The sequence below is a fragment of the Stereum hirsutum genome, assembly GCF_000264905.1.
Source record: "Stereum hirsutum FP-91666 SS1 unplaced genomic scaffold STEHIscaffold_5, whole genome shotgun sequence".
Classification (NCBI taxonomy): Eukaryota; Fungi; Basidiomycota; class Agaricomycetes; order Russulales; family Stereaceae; genus Stereum; species Stereum hirsutum.
In genome coordinates this window covers 658,158-677,154 of record NW_006763135.1, presented here as the reverse complement: position 1 = coordinate 677,154, position 18,997 = coordinate 658,158, and the positions used below count along the sequence as shown (strand labels likewise).

Sequence of the window (18,997 nt, the reverse complement as noted above, 5' to 3'; positions counted from 1 at the left end):
CTACTCTCTCCTCCCTTCCCTATCTTCTCCACATCTTGTCAATTGATTTTGAGACCATGCCAGATTATGGCCCCGAATGCGCTGGTGCCACTGTCAATGCAGCTGGGAATTCAATTTTTGGCATCAGCCTTCCCTTCATCGGGACATTGTGCGCGTCGTTGTGCACGGCCTCGCAGGTCAAGAGGGGAGACAAATACCGTGATGACACTCGCGCGTTGTTGAAGAAGCACTTCCAAGACTTTCATCCAGGCACCAAGGTGGAGATACGGAATCACCTCCTCAGGTAAGTTACTGCTCAGCCATCGTCCTTTACATTATCTGACCATTGCGTATTCTGCGACCGTATTTCCAGCCTGGAAAAGACGAAGAAACGTGTAGACAGAACTAGTTGGTGGATTCAGAAACAAGCAACTAAATACCGTGAGGAGGCAGAGGCACTGTTCAACATGGTCGACGTGCGTTCTCTTCAGCAGAATCAGTACATCGTCCTTCTCATGCCCCACTGACCGCATCAACTCCGTAGGATCTTTCCAGTCATGTTGAAACCAAGACGCTACTTAGACAGAACAACATGAGCTGTGAAACCAGTAGGCCCGACCGTGACAGTCGCTTGCTATTCGACGTCTGATCATCATCCCTTATTCTTTCTTTCAGTCGCCTCAGTCATTGGCCCTGAAATCCCTGATGTGATTCCTCTCAAGTCGATCAAGCCCACCAACCGTGTGTAATCCCCATGTCTTGTCATCACTTTTATTTGACCCATTGTGACCCACCTCCAGGTACACGTACTCCTGCTCCGTCCATTCCGGAAGCTCGTGCAAATGCCAAGCCTGTCTCTGAGTCTATTCCCTCAACAAGTCAGCGTTTGCTCCCGAACCGCTTGGGTACTCAAGATCCCACAGTACCAACTCTCATCTCAGGTAGGCTCGATCATTCAACATTGTGTGATTTTGATATCAATGCTAACTCGCCGATAGACCAGGCAGGGCTCCCATCGCGTCCGGAAGCAGCACGTATACGAGCAGTAGCGACGATTACGCCGGCTGCCAATGGGAATGCCTCAGACGAGTCATTGGGTCTTCGTGGGTTGTTCCCGACCAGTTCTAGAGGTCGAGAGGACGTTCAGTAGACATTATGGATATCTGTCGAGTTCTTTGGAAGCTACCGGGCGTGTTTTCTCGCCGTTGTACCATATCATACCCCACAATATCATCGCAGCCGTTCTTTCCGACTTATCGGTTATATTATGCATCACATGTAGATATTGAATATGGCCAATCTTATCGCTTGTTGCACTCAGCGCTGCCGCTCCCAACAAAGCTGCCTTGTTCCGGAGGGTGTTTATGGCGTGAACGTTGTACTCGATGCTCCCCTTCGCTAGTAACTCCTGCTTATGATAGATTCGAGGATTCTGCGAAGGTTTGCCTACGAAAAGAACAAATGAAGGACGTACTAGTAGTAACTCAGGAGCACCCGAACGTGGCAAACTTGCGCACTTTCAATTGGCGAAGCCGAATCCTCCTCCGTTGCTCTTTTGGGACATTGTCCAGACGACAGCTCTTTGAACTCGCGTGGTGAGAATCCAGAGTAGGTACCGGACCTGGACTATACTCGGTGCCAGCGCCTGCTCAGTTAAGGGAGCAACATTCTCGCAAGATAAAGAATTTCCACGGGCTATGGTTACAAAGGAGTATCATAAAAGATTCGAGATATACATGGCGGCGATTACACTCGGTCGCCCAATACAAAATACGACCCTCACGAACATATTCACATACCGAGACCATCAGTCTGCTCCGTCAGACCCTCATCCTTCACTTTCTATACATAGGACAGCGACATGAGTCAGTAAGACGGTTTTCAAGGAACGAAAGTAAACGACCGACATACCTTTTGTAACAACTCATACGTCTCTTGCGCCTCTTTCAAGTACCGACTCGTTTCGCGCGTCATGTCCAGCATGAGCCGCATCTGTTTGAGATCTTCGCGTGTGGCGTCGTTAATCAGGGCAAGATCCTCCTCGGACGCGTTCTCGACGTCTTGGAGAATACAATCCAACACACTGCGGTCTGGGGAGCACGGTCGTCGTTGTCATTGCCATCAGCAGTAACCATGGGACGACTAGAGGAGAAGATACAAGGCTCACCGAGCTCGTCGGAGGTCACGGCCATGTCAACTTTCGCATCCGACTTAGTTTCAATCCCGAGCTCATACGCCTAGGCACGCAAGTTGCTGTCAGTACATGAAGTCAATTTATCATGGACAACTGACCTCAATGGCAGACCACAATTCTTGCGCCCGTCGTGAATAGAAATGAACCGCCCGGAACTGGTCGAACAGGCTGGTCAACTTCGCGTTGTCGCCCAGAGACTCTGTCTGCGGAGCGATCCCATCCTTGAGTCCGAGGGTCAGAGGCGACGTTGCTTCAAGCCTAGGCGTACCACTCTGTCAGCACTCCACTGCACGTAGAGAAAGAGCGAATCGCGACAGAAATCGCCACGTACACTGTCACTCTATCAGCAAGCATTTTCTGCTGCTCCTGTCCAAAGGACGACCAGCCACGCTTTTTCAAGACCTCGACTGATTTTGAGGCGTATAAGTCCCCATTCTCCTGGTCGACAACGATACGTTTGGGTAGAGACGATAAAAGTGGGGTCGCAACCGTCTGGAAGGCGTCAGCCAGATTGCTCATGTTGGCGCTTAGGCGTGACTCGACCGCAGGCATCTGTGGTGAGGGGCCAGACGGAAGGTCGAGGACTTCGGCGAGCGAAATTGATGATGACATTGCGAAGAGGTATGTGTCCAGGGATAGGTTGAAGAGTTGGACAGGAAGATAGAGTGTTAGCACGTCGGAATTTGACGATCAGGTCGACAATAAAACGCAATTCGGCTCAATACGCCGTCCGTCTACGCATTTGGAAAAGCAGCTTGCCGATAAGGATAAGGCATAAAAATGAGTACGGGACTCACGCGCATCCCCTTGTATCCAAAACAGTAGCCACGAACACCACATAGCGGAAGCTAGCCCCATCTAACACAAGATCTCCATCACCCGTCATCAACCATGATCGCCGTCGCGAAGTCATACTCATAGGCGCGAAAGAAAACAAAAGAGATCGGTCGGCAGAGCAGAGAATATCAATCACAAGGGCCAGAATAAGAAACCTCAAGAGATCGGCCGCAAACGAGCGTGGGGGACGAGGACGAAGGGGTTGTGGGCGCCTGTGTACACCTTCCTGGTTGGGAAGGGACGTAATTGTATGTGCAGCCGTGGTCGGGCGTTGAAAGTCCGCGATCCATCGGAGAAATGCGCGAACCGAAGGTTGGGTGGCGAGGCGGGGGAACCTTTGTTGAGCTGCCCACCAAGGGGCTGTTCAACTCGCAATAGGCAAGTCAATGTGTTGCAAGAAAATTCACCTTAGGTTAGACGCAGAAAATTCTTAGGGTGACTGTTGCATCATTGAGAGGAGATAAAGTAGAGGGCGTGACTGTCCATCAAACTAGATAACAAAAGGCGGCACATAGCAGGCGTTGATGCAATATTGAGAACGAAAGCACATCAAAACAAAGCGACAGAGACAGCGAGACAGCGAGAAAGTAGATAGGGCAGGAGGGAACGTCAGGGTGGGGGCATGGGGATAGCAGGTTTGCGCATGATGATGTATTTGGCGGTGCAAATCAGATGCGCGAAGTTGAAGAACAACCGTTGGATGAGCCATTCGTCGCGCCAGACGATCCGCGAACGGAGCTTGTGCGTCGAGAGCGCATCGCGGATGACACCGTACCGATGCACGACCTCGTTCATCCTCAGGCGCTTGGACGGGTCAGTTTGGACCATATCCGCGATGAGAGGTTCCATGAATTCGAACCCATAGCTTTCCTGACACGAAACCGTCAGCGAAACAGCAACTCAGACGAACCATCAATTAGACAGAACAAAACGTGCCTTCATGAACCTCTCTCGAACCAAGTTTCCGAGGTAGTAGACATCGGTTGGGAATGGGTCGCAAAGCGTGTCATAGGTCTCATGTTCAGGGGCTGACTTATCGCCTCCATACGCAGGCAGACGAAGCGGCGGCTCCTCCTCAGAAGTGTAGCGATGAGAAAGCCCGAAATCGATGAGGTAGTACCTGGGTGGGCATTGCGTTCGCCTGTAGTGTCTCGCCTTGCCTTTCCAGTCACGCCGGCGATCTCGTGCGATAGGGTGGAAGGAGTCGGGGTACAAATGAGTGGGATCCATCATGATATTTTCCTTAGTGCAATCCCTCGAGTCTGGAAGTAAGGGTCAGGAACACTCGCATAATGAGACAACACTCACCCGTGAACAACGTGATGCTCATGCATGAACTCGACAGCCTGAACGTCAACATCCTTGAACTTGAGGACATTGATGAGTGGACAGTGATAGAAACGCACCTCAAAAATCTGGGTAAAGAAAGCGACGGCTTCGCCAAGTGTCTGAAATTTCGGACTGTAGAACGGCCTAAACATGGGTGTCACCACGACCATCTCCCCTGGTTCGTTCGGTATGTGTAAGATGTCGAGGATGGGCACGGAACGATTGCGAGGATCGGATTCGAGAGGTTCTGAGTGTAGATACTGAAGAATATCCAGCTCGTCAGGCACTCCCTTGCCTCTGGTTTGGGAAATGCGCTTCATGTAGACATAGGCACCATCGGCCACACGTCTCCCGTCAAACACCATGTCTCTCTTCGAAGTAGATGTCGGAAAGATGAGCAGTCAATTATGAGATGGGAAGTGAGATTTACGCACTGGCTGGTATTGTCCGTCCTCGTACTGACGGTACCAGTCGTCTGTTCCCGTCCAGGACGCGACCCATCCAGGCTGATATCGAGCTCGAAAAGAATACCCAGCTTGCTCGAAGAACGGTCGGTGTTGCACCCACCACCGTTCGTGATGTGTGAGCTTTTCGGGACCCCATTCATCAGCTTCCGCGAGGACTGCAGCTAGGTCTGCAGCTTCCTGCGACATGAAGAGACGCTTGCCCTCAAGGTGCTAGCAGCTGGGTTTCCTGAGGATGCAACAGGGGGCGAAGAACGACCCGGACGTATTTGAAATTGCCGGCCGCACATCTGTGTGACCAATGTCACAAATCGCGCATCCCGCAGCTTGGCGCCAAAAGTCGTTCTTACTCTCTTCACTTCCTTCACGAATGCTTTTCTTGGAACAATAGCTTGGGCGTGTGATCGCGCCACCGTACATGTGGGTCTACATACGATGGCAATCGCCTAGCCGACTGAACTCTCGTTATGAACTTCCGAAGCATATACTTATAAGTAACGCATCCACCTGGACTCAGGAGCACCCATCGAAACCCCCTCACAAACCTACTTGACAGCTCTCGCTTCATTACATCTCCTCATTATGGTTAATTTTGGTCCAGAGCCTGCTGGAGGCGTTATTACTGGCGCAGCAGCGATCCTTATTTCTAGCGTCAGAGCTCCCCAGTGGGCGACTTCGATGTTGCCCACTCAGCAAATCGAGGAAGGTGACAAGTACTGCATGGCTGCGCAAGATCTTATGTGCCAGTATCTGGACAAGTTCAGCAGCGATACAATGACGTCTATCAAGCAGCAGATGCGCACGTACGTTCTTCCTTGACTTTATTGACCTCCTTCAAAGTTGTTGACCATTAATCGCAGTATGAAGGATGCGAAGACGGATGCCACTACCAGTACTGGATGGTCACTCGGCCAAAACAAAGCTAGCATCTATCGTAAAAAAGCCAAAGCTCTCCATTCCCTGGTCCGGGTCAGTATTTTGGGCTATACGACGTGGCATACTGCAGCTGAACAGTTCGTTATCTAGAATGCCACCGACTATCTACTACTCAAGGAACTTCAATCGTCCGAAAGGAACAACATGAGCTACACACCCGGTGAGTATTGCTTCTCACCCTTACATACCTATTCTCAATCTCTGAACTTCGTTTTCTTCTGTGTTCTAGACATTTCTCTCGGGCTGGTAGACAAGGATCCTGCCCATGCGAAGGATGAAGACACCGAAGCGTCCGGACCACGTTCTTTGGTTTCAGGTAAGCACAATGATGAATCATTGTCCCGATCATAGAGTCCGACTGACTGAGCACAACACAGGCGAATAAGTACCTTCAACACGGCCAGCAAAGTCGTCTTCGTCCTCCACTACGAGCGTTGCTGGCCAACGTGTCTGACGAGTCACTGGGCGACTATGTCTGTCTCGGGACAAACGACTAAGAGGACGTATACTGGATGATACGGGCCTCTATCAGAGCACCAGTAATGGGGCTATCTCTCTTGCTTTCTTGTTTTGTGGAATGTGTTATACCCGGCAGTGGCCTACCTTGTATATAATATATTGCTGTCAATTTTTCGACGAATCAAAGAACTATCATGTCTCCATTACAACCTCTTCTCAAAGGCCATGGAAATTACAGCTGACTACAAACTGTGAAGTGGACACAAGAACCTCGGACCCTCCGCTCGCCACCTCACCATCCTCCGCGATCGCGCCTAATACTCGCCACTCGATCCATGCACACCCTTCTGTCCTCTATAACTATACCCTCAATGTCGTTTTTGACAACCAGGTCTACGATAAAACACGGTTAGTTCAATATGCCGTCCGCCTACACGTTTGGAAAAGAAGGCCGTCAAAAAAAGCGGCAAGAAATGGGTATGGGACCCACATGCATCCCCATGTACCCAAAACAGTACCTTCGAATACCACACAGCGGAAGCTAGCCTCATTCAATACAATACCTCCATCACCCCTCATCGACCATGATCGCCGTCGCCCAGTCATTGTCCCGAAAGAAGACAAAAGACATCGGTTGAGAGAGTGAGAAATATCGATTTTAAGGGCCAGAGCAGGAAACTTGAACAACTCATCCGCAAATTAGCGCGAGGAACGGGGCCGAGGAGATGTGGGTGCGTATGTACGCCTTCCGTTTCAGGAAGGAACGTAATTGTATGGCCACCGTAGCCACGGCCATGCGTTCGAAGTCCGCGATCCATCGGGGAACGGGGGAACGGAGGCAGCCTCGACGGTTCGGTGGCGACCTCGAGGCAATGTCGCTTTTGTCTGCGTTTGGGAACCTCAATCGTTTTATGTATGTACCTCGTATCCACCACTGGAAGGCTGTTCATATCGCAGCACATCAATTGATCGATACACGAGAGAAATCAAACACAACAAATTCTGGAGGTAACCGCCGCATTATTGCCATGAGGTGATGAGAAAGTAAAGGGCGTGATCATCAAAATAGAGAACAAATAGCTAGCACATAGCAGGCAAAGCGGTATCGAAAGCAAAAAGCATAATCGAACGCGTATCCAAGCAAGACGACGGCGTAAAAGAAGCGAATGACGTTAAGGTAGGATGCAATCAAGACAGAGGCATAGGGATAGCGGCTTTGCGCGTGATGATGTATTTGGCGGTTCGAAGAAGATGGACGAGATTAAGAAAGAGTCGTTGCATGAGCCATTCATCGCGCCATACAATCCGCGAACGCAGTTTGCGCGTCGAGAGCGCGTCGCGGATGACTCCGTACCGGTGTACGACTTCGTCCATCTTCGGGCGCTTGGACGGGTCGGTTTGGACCATGTCTGCGACGAGGGGTTCCATGAACTCGAACCCATAGCTTTGCTGGATGCCAAATCGTCAGATTCGCAGCGACAAAACAATTCTACCCCGAGAACGTACACTCATGAACATTTTCCTGACTAGATTCCCGAGGTAATAAACATCGGTCGGGAACGGGTCGCAGGGCGTGTCGTAAGTCTGGTGCTCGGGGGCCGACTTGTCTCCCCCAAAGGCGGGGGGGCGACGCGGAGGCCCTTCCTCAGCGGTATAGCGATGCGAAAGACCAAAGTCGATGAGGTAGTACTTTGGTGGGTATTGCGTACGTGTGTAGTGTCTCGCCTTGCCTTTCCAGTCGCGTCGGCGGTCGCGTTTGATGGGATGAAAGGATTCAGGGTATATCTGGGTAGGATCCATCATGATATTTTCCTTTGTGCAGTCTCTACACGCAGCTATCAGCAAGTGGCCTGAGTAAAGCGAGGGGTGACCTACCCGTGCACAACGCGATGCTCGTGCATGAACTCGACAGCCTGAAAACCAATAAATTCGAGCTAAACAACAATAGCGATTGTATGTACCTCGAGTATTTGTGTGAAAAATGCGACAGCTTCTCCGAACGTCTGAAATCTTGGATTATAGAACGGCCGGAGCATCGGGGTGACCACAAACATCTCTCCATCTTCGTTTGGCGACCGCAGAATGTCCAAGATGGGAACAGAGTGATTCCTGGGATCAGACTTCAAGGGCTCGGATATGAGGTACTGCATGATCTCTAGCTCATCCAGGACGCCTTTGCCTCGCGTTTGCGAGATGCGCTTCATGTAGACGTATGTACCGTCCGAAACACGTCTTGCGTCTAGAAGCATGCCTTTCTTCGCAGCATAAGAGCATTGGGTGCACAGAAATAAGAGACAACGCACTGGTTGGATTTGACCATCCTCGAAGTCTTGATACCAGTCCTTCTTCGCTACCCATGACGGCGCCCATCCAGGTTGGTAGCGAGGTCGAAAGGCATATCCAGATTGCTCAAGAAACGGCAGCCGTTGTACCCACCACCGTTCATGGAATGATAAACTCTCCGGTGTCCATTCGTCTACAGCTTCAAGATCTTGCTCATGGGTCATAATGCCAGAGCGCACCAGTCGTGCTCGCTGAGACAATGAGGGAAGTGACCAGGTCGAAACGTCGAAGTCGAACTTCCATAATTTGAAATTTTGCCGTCCCGGGATGTGACTAGTCACTGTCACAGAGCATTTATGGAATTTGGCGCCGCCGCGCTAGTTGGAGCCAAACTTTCGTCTCTCTTCTTTCCTCGCTCTCAGAGTGATCCCCGCTGGCAATCCACTTCGCATGGATTCGGAAACAAAAGCATGTATCGTGCGACGCACAGCGCGTACTTATCGCTGACGACTGCATATAAAAGTCTCTGTTTCCACTAGTATTCATGCATCTCAGATCACGCCCCCCGCCTTTCCAACTCACATAACGCTCCCGTAACGCTCCCGACAAAACACATGTCTGCCATAGCATATGGGTCAGGATGTCTCGGTAACTTCGTAGGGGCTGTCTCAAACTCCGTGTTTGGCATCACTCTTCCCTTTGCCAACTCGTTGTCCACAAAAAACCAGATAGCCGAAGGAAACATGCATCGCAACAACGCGCTAGACCTGATGGATAAGTATTTTGATATGTTCGACCGGGATACAAAGATGGAAATCAAGCTGAGGAATCGAAGGTACGTTATTCCTCTTGGTAGATTTGTATCTGCTGCACATTCAATAACTGTCAGTGCACCTAAAGGATGATGGTGGCGAAGGAGCGTGTCGATCGCAAAAGCTGGTTCAGTGCGAAAGATGCGTCGACGTATCGCGAAGAAGCTCAAGAGTTGCTGGCCATTGTTGAGGTATGCTATTCTATGATACATTTCTTGTGCACTTGCCAAAGCTTAACATGTGTGGTGGTCCAGGATAACTCAAGCAATTTGCGGGCGAAGGAGACCTTTCTGAGAAATAATCTGAGCTCCTCTACGCGTGAGCTCCTTCTACGTACCCGACAACTCGCTTTTCTGCAATTCCCAAGTCATTTACCTCCAGTGAATTCCGTTGTCATTGTTTCCTTCAACGAGGGCGACGATTTACCCCTACACAACGTATCCCCTAACGCCGGTGAGCTCATTTCTTCTCCTTTCGTTTCTGCGTCTGGCTGAACTCCAAATAGGTGTGCCCTCTACTGCGGTCGCAGAATACATCCATGATCCGGATGCCTCAGCCGATGCCACCTCACCCGATGCCCCTGCGAATCAGCGATCGCCTCCAGGGCCCTCGGACATCCATGCATCTCAACCACAAGTAACGGTTGCAGGTGAGCCTCACGAAGTACAGTCACACTCTGAACGCGCGTGCTGAATAAATGACCGCTCCCACCTGGCATGGGATATATAGATGGATCAGCGCCAACTTCAGCATGTCCTACCTCGTCGACCGCCGGTATAGCAGTCAATACATCGGAAGAATCATTGGGACTACGCCATCTCTATCATTCGGAACCTTTGGACGCTCAAGAGGTTCGTTACATGGTTGGAGGGTGAGGATATCTCTCGCCTTGCTTTTGTCATCCATTATCTGTTACGCAGAGCGCATGCGGGGCATGACTCGGACTGCCTATCATTCCTTTGTGATGTACTATAGTAGGCCGTACATATTTTGATATCATCTACCCTATGGAACGATGTTCCGTTTGCAGTTTCTCAAAGTCTGTACTACAGTGTACCCAGAGGCGTTGAGCGTGATGGTGTGGGATGGCGCGTGATAACTTACCTCTCGTCTGAAAGCCCGATACAGGATGCCGTGGCTGCACGGGTCACCCGCACTCTGGGGCAACAAGAGTCTGGCTGCGAGCGGACCTTCAATTAGCTGAGTGAAGATCTCGTGATGATTTGGGCGATATTGGGTGACTGATGTGACCTCGAAAGTTGCACATCTGGGTGCGAGGACTCGCTGTCGTTGTCGACGTCGACGAGGTCATATCCTCCATGTAAAAAATGATCATACAATCGTCAAGTCTAGCGAAGCTGTTTGACTATGGGTCTAGGTATACGTAGTTTTATACAACCCAATTGGCACCAGGATTATATACGCCGGGTCAGACGTCAGAATTTGCACTTCTGGGTACGCTGTACGCTGTAGTATGTGAGCTGAACCTCTCGACGAAGTAATAACTTAGCTGTGTATGAGATCTATCAGTAGCCAAGAGTTGGATCGCCACTAACCTTCCACGACCCCGCCCACCTCTCACCACCTGGTCCGTGCGCACCCTTCCATCCTTTATGGCCGTTGCCTCGACGTTCTGTTTCTGCATTTTCACACTAGATGGGACATTCCCCTTCATCTACCTGGGAGTGTCGGCCGTCGGGCCCTTAAACATCCATTGCACGGTGACCTTGTCCTCAGACGGGCCTGGCGGTTTGTACGGCCCTCTGGGTCGTGCACTGTCTCAATTTTTTCCAGTCCCACTCCTGCCCTCGGGCTGGGCGGGCCATCGTTTTTGTTCATGAGTTGCACTAACCCTAACCCTAGATCGCTAGAAGGGAATAAGAGTTTCCTTTTATCTCTCGTGGATTTGGTTCGATCTAGCCTTCTTGTCCGGATTAGGGGCGGTCTTTGTTTTCTTGGCTTGCGCACCTGGGCCTTGGCGAGAAGGTTTGTGGTAGGATGTAAATGTAGTTTGTTAAGAGGCATTCGGGTATGTATCGTGACTGCTACATGCGCCCCTGAACTAAGTAACTCAGATGCGACCTATCTGCTTTCCACCATCGACTAGACGAGACTGTAAAGGAAGGATACCAGCAAAGACAATTGAAATTTGTTAATTTCATAATATTCGTCGTCTTGGATGATCACAAAATGATGGAGGCTCACCTGCACGAAGCTGTCGAGCTGTTGACCTTATTCGTGCGTGGATGCTACGCTCGACACCCGACCGCATTGTTGCTAAGTCTTAGCCAGAGAGAGCTTGGCGTAACCTCGCCAACGTCGTCTTACATGACAGTTAGCCATGTTGATACAGAACAACAGATATTAGACTCTAGGAAGAACCTTGGCGGCTAGTGTCCACATGACTCTAGAGCACGCAGATGTCGAACTGAGAACAGACATCTCATCAATGCGGCGAACGAAGCGGTGAGTGATGAACTATGCCGCTATCTAAGAGGCACAGTAGAACGTAGCCAGATCCCAGATCGTACCTAAGCTGAATCGTATGTGGTGAGAGACAAGACGATGCCGATGTCCGCTGGCAAGTTATATTGCAACTGCAGTATACTATGTTGGATCGGCGGAGGCGGCATTTGGAGAATTTGCTGTACAAGGCCCCAGCCCAAAACACCTCCTTTGGAGTGACTTTAAGTTTAAAGGCTATACCTGAGAGCTGAGAAGATGTACAGGAGTCGAGAAGTGCCTTAGTGAGACTGTTCAATTCGTGTGGCCGCCACAACAAGTCTCATGACATTATAGAGCGAGGACTCGGAGAGTCTCTACGTATCACAGAAGAGCCAGATAAAGCAGTAACAAAACCAGAAGCTCGGTGGTAGAGCGTTCAAGGCAGGTCGTCGTGGTAGAGAGGAAAGGACGATAATCGAATTTTGCCGGCTCTAACCCTCTCTAACCCAGAATTTCAAATTGTAAGACCAAATTCGTCTGAACTTTTTGCTCCGCCACACGACCTCCTCTTGACCGCCATCGCGCCATCCCTCTCTTCCTCACCGTATCATGGACCCGCACTCTACACGCTCCCAATTCAACCAAAGGCCACCCAAGGCTGGCCCAGCATCTCATAACCAGCGACATTTTGACCTCACTTCCATACCTCCGAAATCTTCACCCCTGGACGGCTTCACAAAACGGTCACAGTCTACTTCGTCGAGTTCTTTGGCTTCACTCAAGTCTATAACTTCGAAGGGTATTTCCTCGTCATCTACATCGTCGACACAGACACCGAGAAGGATTGCGACGAATTCGAGGATAAAGCAGGATGAACAGCTGAGGAAGGATATGCATCTTGCGTTCGTGAACAACGCGTTGCAGCAAAAGGCAATGGTGAGTCCCTTAAATCATTTGCATTCTAGCTTGAGCTTGAGTGCACGAAAGGGATACTGGATAGCTCTTTCCCCTACATAACTCTTGGCTACCGTGTTCTCTCGAATCCACCCATGCTCTTTCCCTCCCCCCTAGAATTGTGGCGCCGTCTGGGTCTCGTAACGAAGTGCAGGCCAATCTATGGATCATACCATCAGGAAATCGGATTAGCACATCCACAAGTGCACTCTTTGTATGCTTGGTCGACGTCAATTTGTTCACTCCACATCGTTGGTGGTGCCATCGTCGTGCGGCCTCATCCTAGTCAATCCTCGCGACCAATACAACGGCAGCTATCGGACATCTTCAAGAGTAGATTGTCGTCTCTTGAGACCATATTCTGCGCATGCCCTCCATCTCGTGCAACCCTGCATGCCGTGCAGCGTGCAAATGTGCCTTAGTGGCGCTAAGCCTCCGTGCGAACGACACATTGGTGTGGCCCACGGCATACCCTCGACTCCCATATATCCAACACATTTTTCTCGCAAACTAACCCCCCTCTCTTATTCCAGGGTAACACCGAAACCTTCGACGAACTCGTCGACCAATTCAACCTCGACAACCGCACGCCTGACGCCCCCTCCGCCCTCCCCGCCCTCCGAATCTGGCTCCAAGCCCTCATGCACGTCGTCTCCCGCCTCGAACGGTGCCACACGCCCCTCGTGGAAGCCATCGTCCGCTTACCGTGGATGACGATGGAGAACAGTTTCGTGAAGTGTTATACTTCGTTTATCGGGATTTTGATCAGTGCGAGACCGGAGTATTTGAGTCTGGTGTTGGGTAAGGTGGCGCAGGGATTCACATATCGTGCGTTCTACCTCTTCTCTACCCACACTCCATGACCACTTCTGAGCGTAGTTACTTGTTGGTAGAATCCGGTCTTCAAGCTCTCAACGTCTCCCCGCCCGAATCTTCCTCGGCGCCTCTCACCCGCCGCACAGTCTACGACCGCATCCACACACTCCTCCAACATCTCCTCTCCCTCGTCCCTACCCTCCCCTCAACACTTCAACCCCTCCTAGTGCGCCACTTCCCTCACAAACGACAGAATCAAGCCGCGCAGGTCACGTATATCAGGAACATGCTGCGGGTGACGGAATATTGCCCGGAGCTGGCGGATAGGCTTATGGAGACCATCGTGGACAGAGCGATTCAGATCGACGTAAGTGTGCTGGAAATGAAGTTTTGTTTTCTGTGTGCGATCGTGCTGACGCGGAGAGGGCTTCGTAGGTCGAGATCCAAGTGGAGATCGAAGAACTCGAGGCGGAGGCTTCCGCACGCTCCCAAGCACAAGACCAACTCTTCGATCTCGATCCGTTCGACACCGTCGTCGGTCAAGAAGGCACCGTGCTCGATTCTGATTCCGATGCAGGTGGTGACGACGAAGGGGACGAAGGTGGCGGTAATCTGAGTGATATCTCGAGCGAGGCAGAGGACCCGGACGAGGTGGGGGAGGAGAAGTATATGGATGTGGATCATATACAGGAGATGGTGCGGAAATTGGACGCGGTCATGAAGTTGATATTCGAGCATTTCGAGAGAATGCGGACTTCGTGCACAGCCACCGCTCCCTCCGAACCATCATTACCCACAACGGCAACCGCAGATCCCAACACACTACCACCACCAACATCCTCAGTCTCACTCCCACCCACACCTCCACCCCCAACCGACCAAGCCCAAGCCCAAGCCCAAATCCTCCTCCGGACCACCTTCCACACCCTCCTCTCCATCTTCGACCGCACCATCCTCCTCACCTTCAAATCGCGCTACACCCAATTCCTGCTCTTCTACCTGACCTCACTCGACCCCGAGTTCGCAGACACCTTCACGGGCGAGCTCGTCCACAAGGCGCTCTTCTCGCCCGAATTGCCCGTCGTGACGCGCGCGGCGAGCGCGAGCTATGTGGCCAGTTTTGTGAGTCGGGCGAGGTTTGTGGGGAGGGGGTGGACGAGGGAGGTGGTCGGGTTGATGGGGAGGTGGTTGAGAGGACAGGTGGAGGGGCATGAGATGATGATGGTGGGGTTGGAGGTGGGCGTGCAGGGGTTGGCGCCGTTGAATGTGTTTTATGCGGTGGCGCAGGCGTTGTTGCTTATTTTCTGTTTTCGATGGCGGGATCTTTTGGAGGAGGAGGAGGAGGACGGAGAGAATGGGGATGCGGATGTGGATGCGGAGGGGCCGAGTGGCGGGAGGAAGTGGATGGAGGAGTTGGGGATCGTGCAGAGGATGGTGACGTGTAGTTTGAACCCCTTGAAGGTGCATCTTTTGTCCCCCATCTGTCCAGTCACCATCGAGGCTTCTACGACCTCTCGCGAACGCATGAATATGAATAGCGGACACTGACGCGACTCGGTGGTCATAGTTCTGCTCCGAGAACGTCGTCATCCAATTCGCACGCGTCGCACAAGCCGCAGGCTTCGTCTACGTCTACCCCATCATCGAAGCCAACAGACGACACGAATTCACACCTTCCCTTCCTTCCTCTTCCTCTTCCACCTTCCCTTCCAACTCCACCAACACCAACACCGCCGCGGCGCACGCACCAAATCAACATCTTCACCACCTCCAATCCAACGCACATCGCCCCAGAGAGACGAACGCACACCGACACAGTGAGATGCGCGGATCAGGTGGTGGTGGTAGTAATGGTGGATTAGCAGGAGCGATGCCAGCCTACCTCGCCCGCCACGCCGAACAAAACGCGAACGTCCTAGGCGATCTGAACACCTTCTTCCCGTTCGATCCGTATAAACTCCCTCGGAGCGCGGGGTACGTGGAGAGTGGATATCGGGAGTGGGGGGAGGTCGCTATCGAGGACGATGACGACGATGAGGACTCTGATGCGGAAGAGGAAGTGGAAGTGGATGAATTAGAGGAGGAAGGGGAGGGGGGCGTGCCGATGAGTTTGGGGGGGATGGGTGTGAATATTAGTGGAGGGAAGAAGGAGGTGGAGGTGGAGGTAGAGGCGCAGGCGATGGAGTTGGGGGCTTCGTTTGGGGGGATGAGTATTAGTCCTGCGCCGGCGATGGGTTTGGTGGATCGGTCGAGGTAGTTCGTCTAGTGGGAGAGATTGTGTGTTTGGGCTAGTTAGCCCACATTCCATGTCTACGTTCCTTCTCTTTCCGTTGTATCATGCTGTGTATTTTTTTTCTTGGTTCGTTAGGTGTTTTCTTCGTCAGTCTCCTCTTCCACTCTCGCCTCGCATGCATTCTACCCCAATTTGGGTGTTCCCCTGTTGTTCTGTCATAGTCCCCGCACGTACATAGTAATATAGTAATATAGTAATATAGCAACATCTCCGTGCTCCAGACTGAGATATTGAACCCTGCGTACTACATTTGAGGTCCCACGAGCGATCGCCGACGTCTAAGTACATCGCCATCGGCGCACAAGCATGACTTTCGTAACTCCGCAACAAAGCGGCCATGTACTGTAGGAGATCAAATCGCGCACGTAAAGCCCAACTCACGAAGCACGGAGCCACATCACGGCTCGAGTATGACATGGAATCCCACGAAAGAAGTGGGATTTGTCAACTGTTGAATATTCTGGAATGTAAAAGGTCATGGCGGGCGGCTACGATCTCGCCTAGAGGCCAGGTATTGGCGGGTCCGTGCAAGCTCGCTGCCCAAATATCGCCTTCTTCGTCTTCATCTTCTTCCTCCTTTCCCTCCTCCTTTCCCTCCTCCTGTCCCTCCCAATCCTCCCCTTCTTGCATCTCCTCCGCTTTCGTTCCCTCACCCCCCAACCGCATCGATCGCGACAGCACCCCCGTCCTAACCCCCCCTACCCTCTTCACCTCACTCTCAACCAGCGGCCGGACGACATGTAAAAGGATTTGTTGGGACGCGTAGGGACCTAGGATGTTCATGCGGATAGCGGCGGAGAGGAGCGAGCGGGCGTGGAGGAAGAGGTGGAGGTGGGTTGTTCGGGCTATGTGCGTGTGGTTGGTTGGTTGGTTGGTTGGTTGGTTAGGTGCGAGAAAGGGGGGCGGAGGAGAGGAGGAAGGGGGAGCGAGGGGGGAGCGAGGGGGGAGCGAGGGGGGAGCGAGGGGGGAGCGGAGCGGAGGAAGGAGGGGGGAGCAGATGGATGTGGGGAGAGGTGGTGGAGCGAGGTGGTGGAGCGAGGCGGCGGGGGAGGGAAGAGGGAGGGAGGAAGGGACAGAGGAGCGAGGAAGGGACAGAGGAGGAGCGAGCAGGGGACGGAGTAGGAGAGATGAGGGGAGCGGTGGGGGGAGGGAGGGGGAGGGATGGAGGGGGGAAGAGGGGAGTGAGAAAATCAGTCGTGGTGTGGAGGACAGGGAGAGCGAACTGAATACTCACCTAAGGAAAGACCCAGAGCACCGGCCAATACACCCCAACAGACCGGTAAATGCCCCGGTGTATCCCCTCTGCGCACCAAAAACTTCAACCTATCCACCAACCTGGCCATCCGTGCTTCTCTCCGTTTCGTACCATCCGCATCCGCATCTGCGTTGGTTTCTTGAGGTGCAGAAGAAGAAGAGGAGGATGAGAGGAAAGAGGGCACAGCGAAGCCTTTAGAGTACAGCGTGAGGAGGGCGACGCCCTGCGTGGACGAAGCGCGCCGTGCGACGTGGTTCAGCGTCGAACATTCGTAGAGGGCGTCCAGCTCTAGTAAGCCCTCCAATGCTCGATCGAGTGCGTCCGAGTCATCGGAGGAGATCGTGGCAGCGTAGTCTTCCACGACGCGGTGTGTATCGCGCACGAAAGGGATGGCGCTACGGGCGTAGGAGGAGAGACTATCACGGATGGAGGAGGTGATTGCCAGTAGTGGGTCCGAGTGGGCTTTCGTCATTCCCGGGCCATTGGTTGGAGGATGTGGCGTGGCGAGAGCATGAGCGAAGAGAGATTCGAGGCCTGAAGAGGCGACAAACGATCCCGTAGGCAAGTTTCCGTCCGACAGCAACAAGAGAAGATACGACTCCGTGTCCGCTTCGGAGTCCATCATCGTGGTACAACTATAGACGCGAGGACGAAACCCGGGCCACGGCGTGTGGTTGGAACGAACGAAGCAAGCCGTGCCAGATGAGTCACACGTGGGAAGAATCCCGAAAGACGCCGGGTGCGAATATTAATAGAGCATCGGCGATTCGTCGGATCTTGAGGTCAAGCCGGAGGAAACGCGTGCAATTGGCCACTTGCATGGCATCACGGAAATCTGCCGAGTCTTGCAAGCTCATATATTTCATTCGCAAGGTCATATATGAGATCCAATTGCTGAAATACTACTACAACAAGTAAAATGGGTTATTGTGCTCATTCACATATTGCAAGGCCTATAGCGAGGGTGCCCAAGTTACTACAGGTCCTCGAAATCTGTCCATGGGCCCATCTCTTCGGCTCGGTTGTACTTTCGGTTATTCATTTCACAACGTAGTCGAGCGACAAAGGAGCCGTTTGCAGCGGCATCATACATTCTGAGTGACGATGAGATACATTACTACATATGTATATACAGGGGAGAGAGAGCAAGGTACAAGAAGTGTCTGACATGAAGGACCCACAAGGTCGGGCAAGAAACAAAATAGATAAATGAGAAAGTATCGTACATTACTGGGGGCAAAGATTGCATATGACTACACGTAGATATGTACAAGATGATGTGCTGTAAAGGAAACGGAGAAGACGGAGAGAACAACAACGATGATGCGAGCGTTGAGGACATCTCATGGAGCCCTGAGGTCTGAGGTGTTTGCCCGCATACCGCGACGCGTCGCGTGCGACAATGTTCACGCTGCACACTGATAATATCATCCCCTATTCCGAAGACGAAGCACAGTGTCTGCTTCGTCTTGTGTGGAGGGGATGTAGAAAGGGACGAGGGTGTGTACGTCGTACGAAGAGAGAAGCGAACGAAACGACGCTCACCGACTATATCTACCACCTTCGCGTCGACACGCGCTCGTCTCGCAGACAATCCAACGGCATCATATAGCGCGACGCGAAGAAGGCGCTGGGGAGCGTCGAATAAAGGCTGACGTTGACGACGAAAGGGGGACTAGCGAAAGCTTGGGGGACCAGCAGACGATGGCGGTACAACTCGAAAGGATTCAGCTCAAAAATAGTGAGTGCGCTGGCAAGTCCCACGCTGAGTCCCAAACTGCGCCTTCTTTGGTGACGCATCGACCCCGGCCGAATTCGGCGGGTCTAGAAATGGGGCTGTTCCCAAGCCAATCCAACATTCCGTAGCTTTCTAAGCTCTAACAACCTGGTTCAGCGTAAATAAGTGTTTTCAAGGGCGATATAACTGCAGCTAACCCGCGG

At 52.1% G+C, this 18,997-nt stretch overlaps 9 protein-coding genes across 9 annotated transcripts; 5 read left to right on the top strand and 4 right to left on the bottom strand.

Annotated features, from left to right (window-relative positions):
• Window positions 1-56: 56 nt before the first annotated feature.
• On the top strand, window positions 57-1,129 carry STEHIDRAFT_109781 (uncharacterized protein; the record flags this gene model as incomplete). The annotated part of the gene is made up of 6 exons (XM_007302592.1): window positions 57-283; window positions 353-455; window positions 524-587; window positions 655-720; window positions 780-920; window positions 978-1,129. The coding sequence occupies 6 exons, from the start codon at window positions 57-59 to the stop codon at window positions 1,127-1,129; spliced, it is 753 nt and encodes a 250-aa protein (XP_007302654.1).
• Window positions 1,130-1,498: 369 nt separating this feature from the next.
• STEHIDRAFT_109780 (uncharacterized protein) lies at window positions 1,499-2,785 on the bottom strand (the record flags this gene model as incomplete). Its single annotated transcript, XM_007302591.1, has 6 exons — window positions 1,499-1,674; window positions 1,779-1,821; window positions 1,891-2,069; window positions 2,147-2,216; window positions 2,272-2,431; window positions 2,505-2,785. 6 exons carry the CDS (start codon window positions 2,783-2,785, stop codon window positions 1,499-1,501), a joined length of 909 nt encoding a protein of 302 aa, XP_007302653.1.
• Window positions 2,786-3,522: 737 nt separating this feature from the next.
• Window positions 3,523-5,034, bottom strand: STEHIDRAFT_120154 (uncharacterized protein). The gene is made up of 5 exons (XM_007302590.1): window positions 4,774-5,034; window positions 4,417-4,710; window positions 4,319-4,356; window positions 3,947-4,265; window positions 3,523-3,880 (listed from the first exon to the last, which is right to left on the bottom strand). Exons 1-5 carry the CDS (start codon window positions 4,990-4,992, stop codon window positions 3,620-3,622), a joined length of 1,131 nt encoding a protein of 376 aa, XP_007302652.1. The 5' UTR covers window positions 4,993-5,034; the 3' UTR covers window positions 3,523-3,619.
• Window positions 5,035-5,385: 351 nt separating this feature from the next.
• On the top strand, window positions 5,386-6,101 carry STEHIDRAFT_109778 (uncharacterized protein; the record flags this gene model as incomplete). Its single annotated transcript, XM_007302589.1, has 5 exons — window positions 5,386-5,606; window positions 5,664-5,772; window positions 5,830-5,899; window positions 5,969-6,055; window positions 6,091-6,101. The coding sequence occupies 5 exons, from the start codon at window positions 5,386-5,388 to the stop codon at window positions 6,099-6,101; spliced, it is 498 nt and encodes a 165-aa protein (XP_007302651.1).
• Window positions 6,102-7,249: 1,148 nt separating this feature from the next.
• Window positions 7,250-8,705, bottom strand: STEHIDRAFT_138443 (uncharacterized protein; the record flags this gene model as incomplete). The annotated part of the gene is made up of 5 exons (XM_007302588.1): window positions 7,250-7,647; window positions 7,705-8,023; window positions 8,074-8,111; window positions 8,160-8,453; window positions 8,502-8,705. The coding sequence occupies 5 exons, from the start codon at window positions 8,703-8,705 to the stop codon at window positions 7,387-7,389; spliced, it is 1,116 nt and encodes a 371-aa protein (XP_007302650.1). The 3' UTR covers window positions 7,250-7,386.
• A 294-nt stretch (window positions 8,706-8,999) lies between these two features.
• On the top strand, window positions 9,000-10,168 carry STEHIDRAFT_167321 (uncharacterized protein; the record flags this gene model as incomplete). Its single annotated transcript, XM_007302587.1, has 5 exons — window positions 9,000-9,316; window positions 9,382-9,484; window positions 9,548-9,746; window positions 9,799-9,942; window positions 10,023-10,168. Exons 1-5 carry the CDS (start codon window positions 9,096-9,098, stop codon window positions 10,166-10,168), a joined length of 813 nt encoding a protein of 270 aa, XP_007302649.1. The 5' UTR covers window positions 9,000-9,095.
• Window positions 10,169-12,344: 2,176 nt separating this feature from the next.
• Window positions 12,345-16,007, top strand: STEHIDRAFT_76556 (RNA polymerase I-specific transcription initiation factor RRN3; the record flags this gene model as incomplete). The annotated part of the gene is made up of 5 exons (XM_007302358.1): window positions 12,345-12,674; window positions 13,226-13,520; window positions 13,586-13,875; window positions 13,944-14,969; window positions 15,076-16,007. 5 exons carry the CDS (start codon window positions 12,348-12,350, stop codon window positions 15,763-15,765), a joined length of 2,628 nt encoding a protein of 875 aa, XP_007302420.1. The 3' UTR covers window positions 15,766-16,007.
• A 238-nt stretch (window positions 16,008-16,245) lies between these two features.
• Window positions 16,246-17,678, bottom strand: STEHIDRAFT_54777 (uncharacterized protein; the record flags this gene model as incomplete). The annotated part of the gene is made up of 3 exons (XM_007302288.1): window positions 16,246-16,361; window positions 16,455-16,646; window positions 17,036-17,678. 3 exons carry the CDS (start codon window positions 17,676-17,678, stop codon window positions 16,246-16,248), a joined length of 951 nt encoding a protein of 316 aa, XP_007302350.1.
• A 480-nt stretch (window positions 17,679-18,158) lies between these two features.
• STEHIDRAFT_120151 (uncharacterized protein) lies at window positions 18,159-18,766 on the top strand. Its single transcript, XM_007302586.1, has one exon. The coding sequence runs from the start codon at window positions 18,459-18,461 to the stop codon at window positions 18,666-18,668; it is 210 nt and encodes a 69-aa protein (XP_007302648.1). The 5' UTR covers window positions 18,159-18,458; the 3' UTR covers window positions 18,669-18,766.
• Window positions 18,767-18,997: the final 231 nt, after the last annotated feature.

Excerpts from the sequence above, each read along its gene's own strand:
- STEHIDRAFT_120154 (XM_007302590.1), bottom strand. The coding sequence starts at position 4,992 with ATGTCGCAGGAAGCTGCAGACCTAGCTGCAGTCCTCGCGGAAGCTGAT. Across the intron at positions 4,266-4,318 it reads GAGCATCACGTTGTTCACGG|GGATTGCACTAAGGAAAATA; the intron begins GTGAGTGTTGTC and ends TCCAGACTCGAG. Across the intron at positions 3,881-3,946 it reads TTCGAGAGAGGTTCATGAAG|GAAAGCTATGGGTTCGAATT; the intron begins GCACGTTTTGTT and ends GTTTCGTGTCAG.
- STEHIDRAFT_120151 (XM_007302586.1), top strand. The coding sequence starts at position 18,459 with ATGTTCACGCTGCACACTGATAATATCATCCCCTATTCCGAAGACGAA.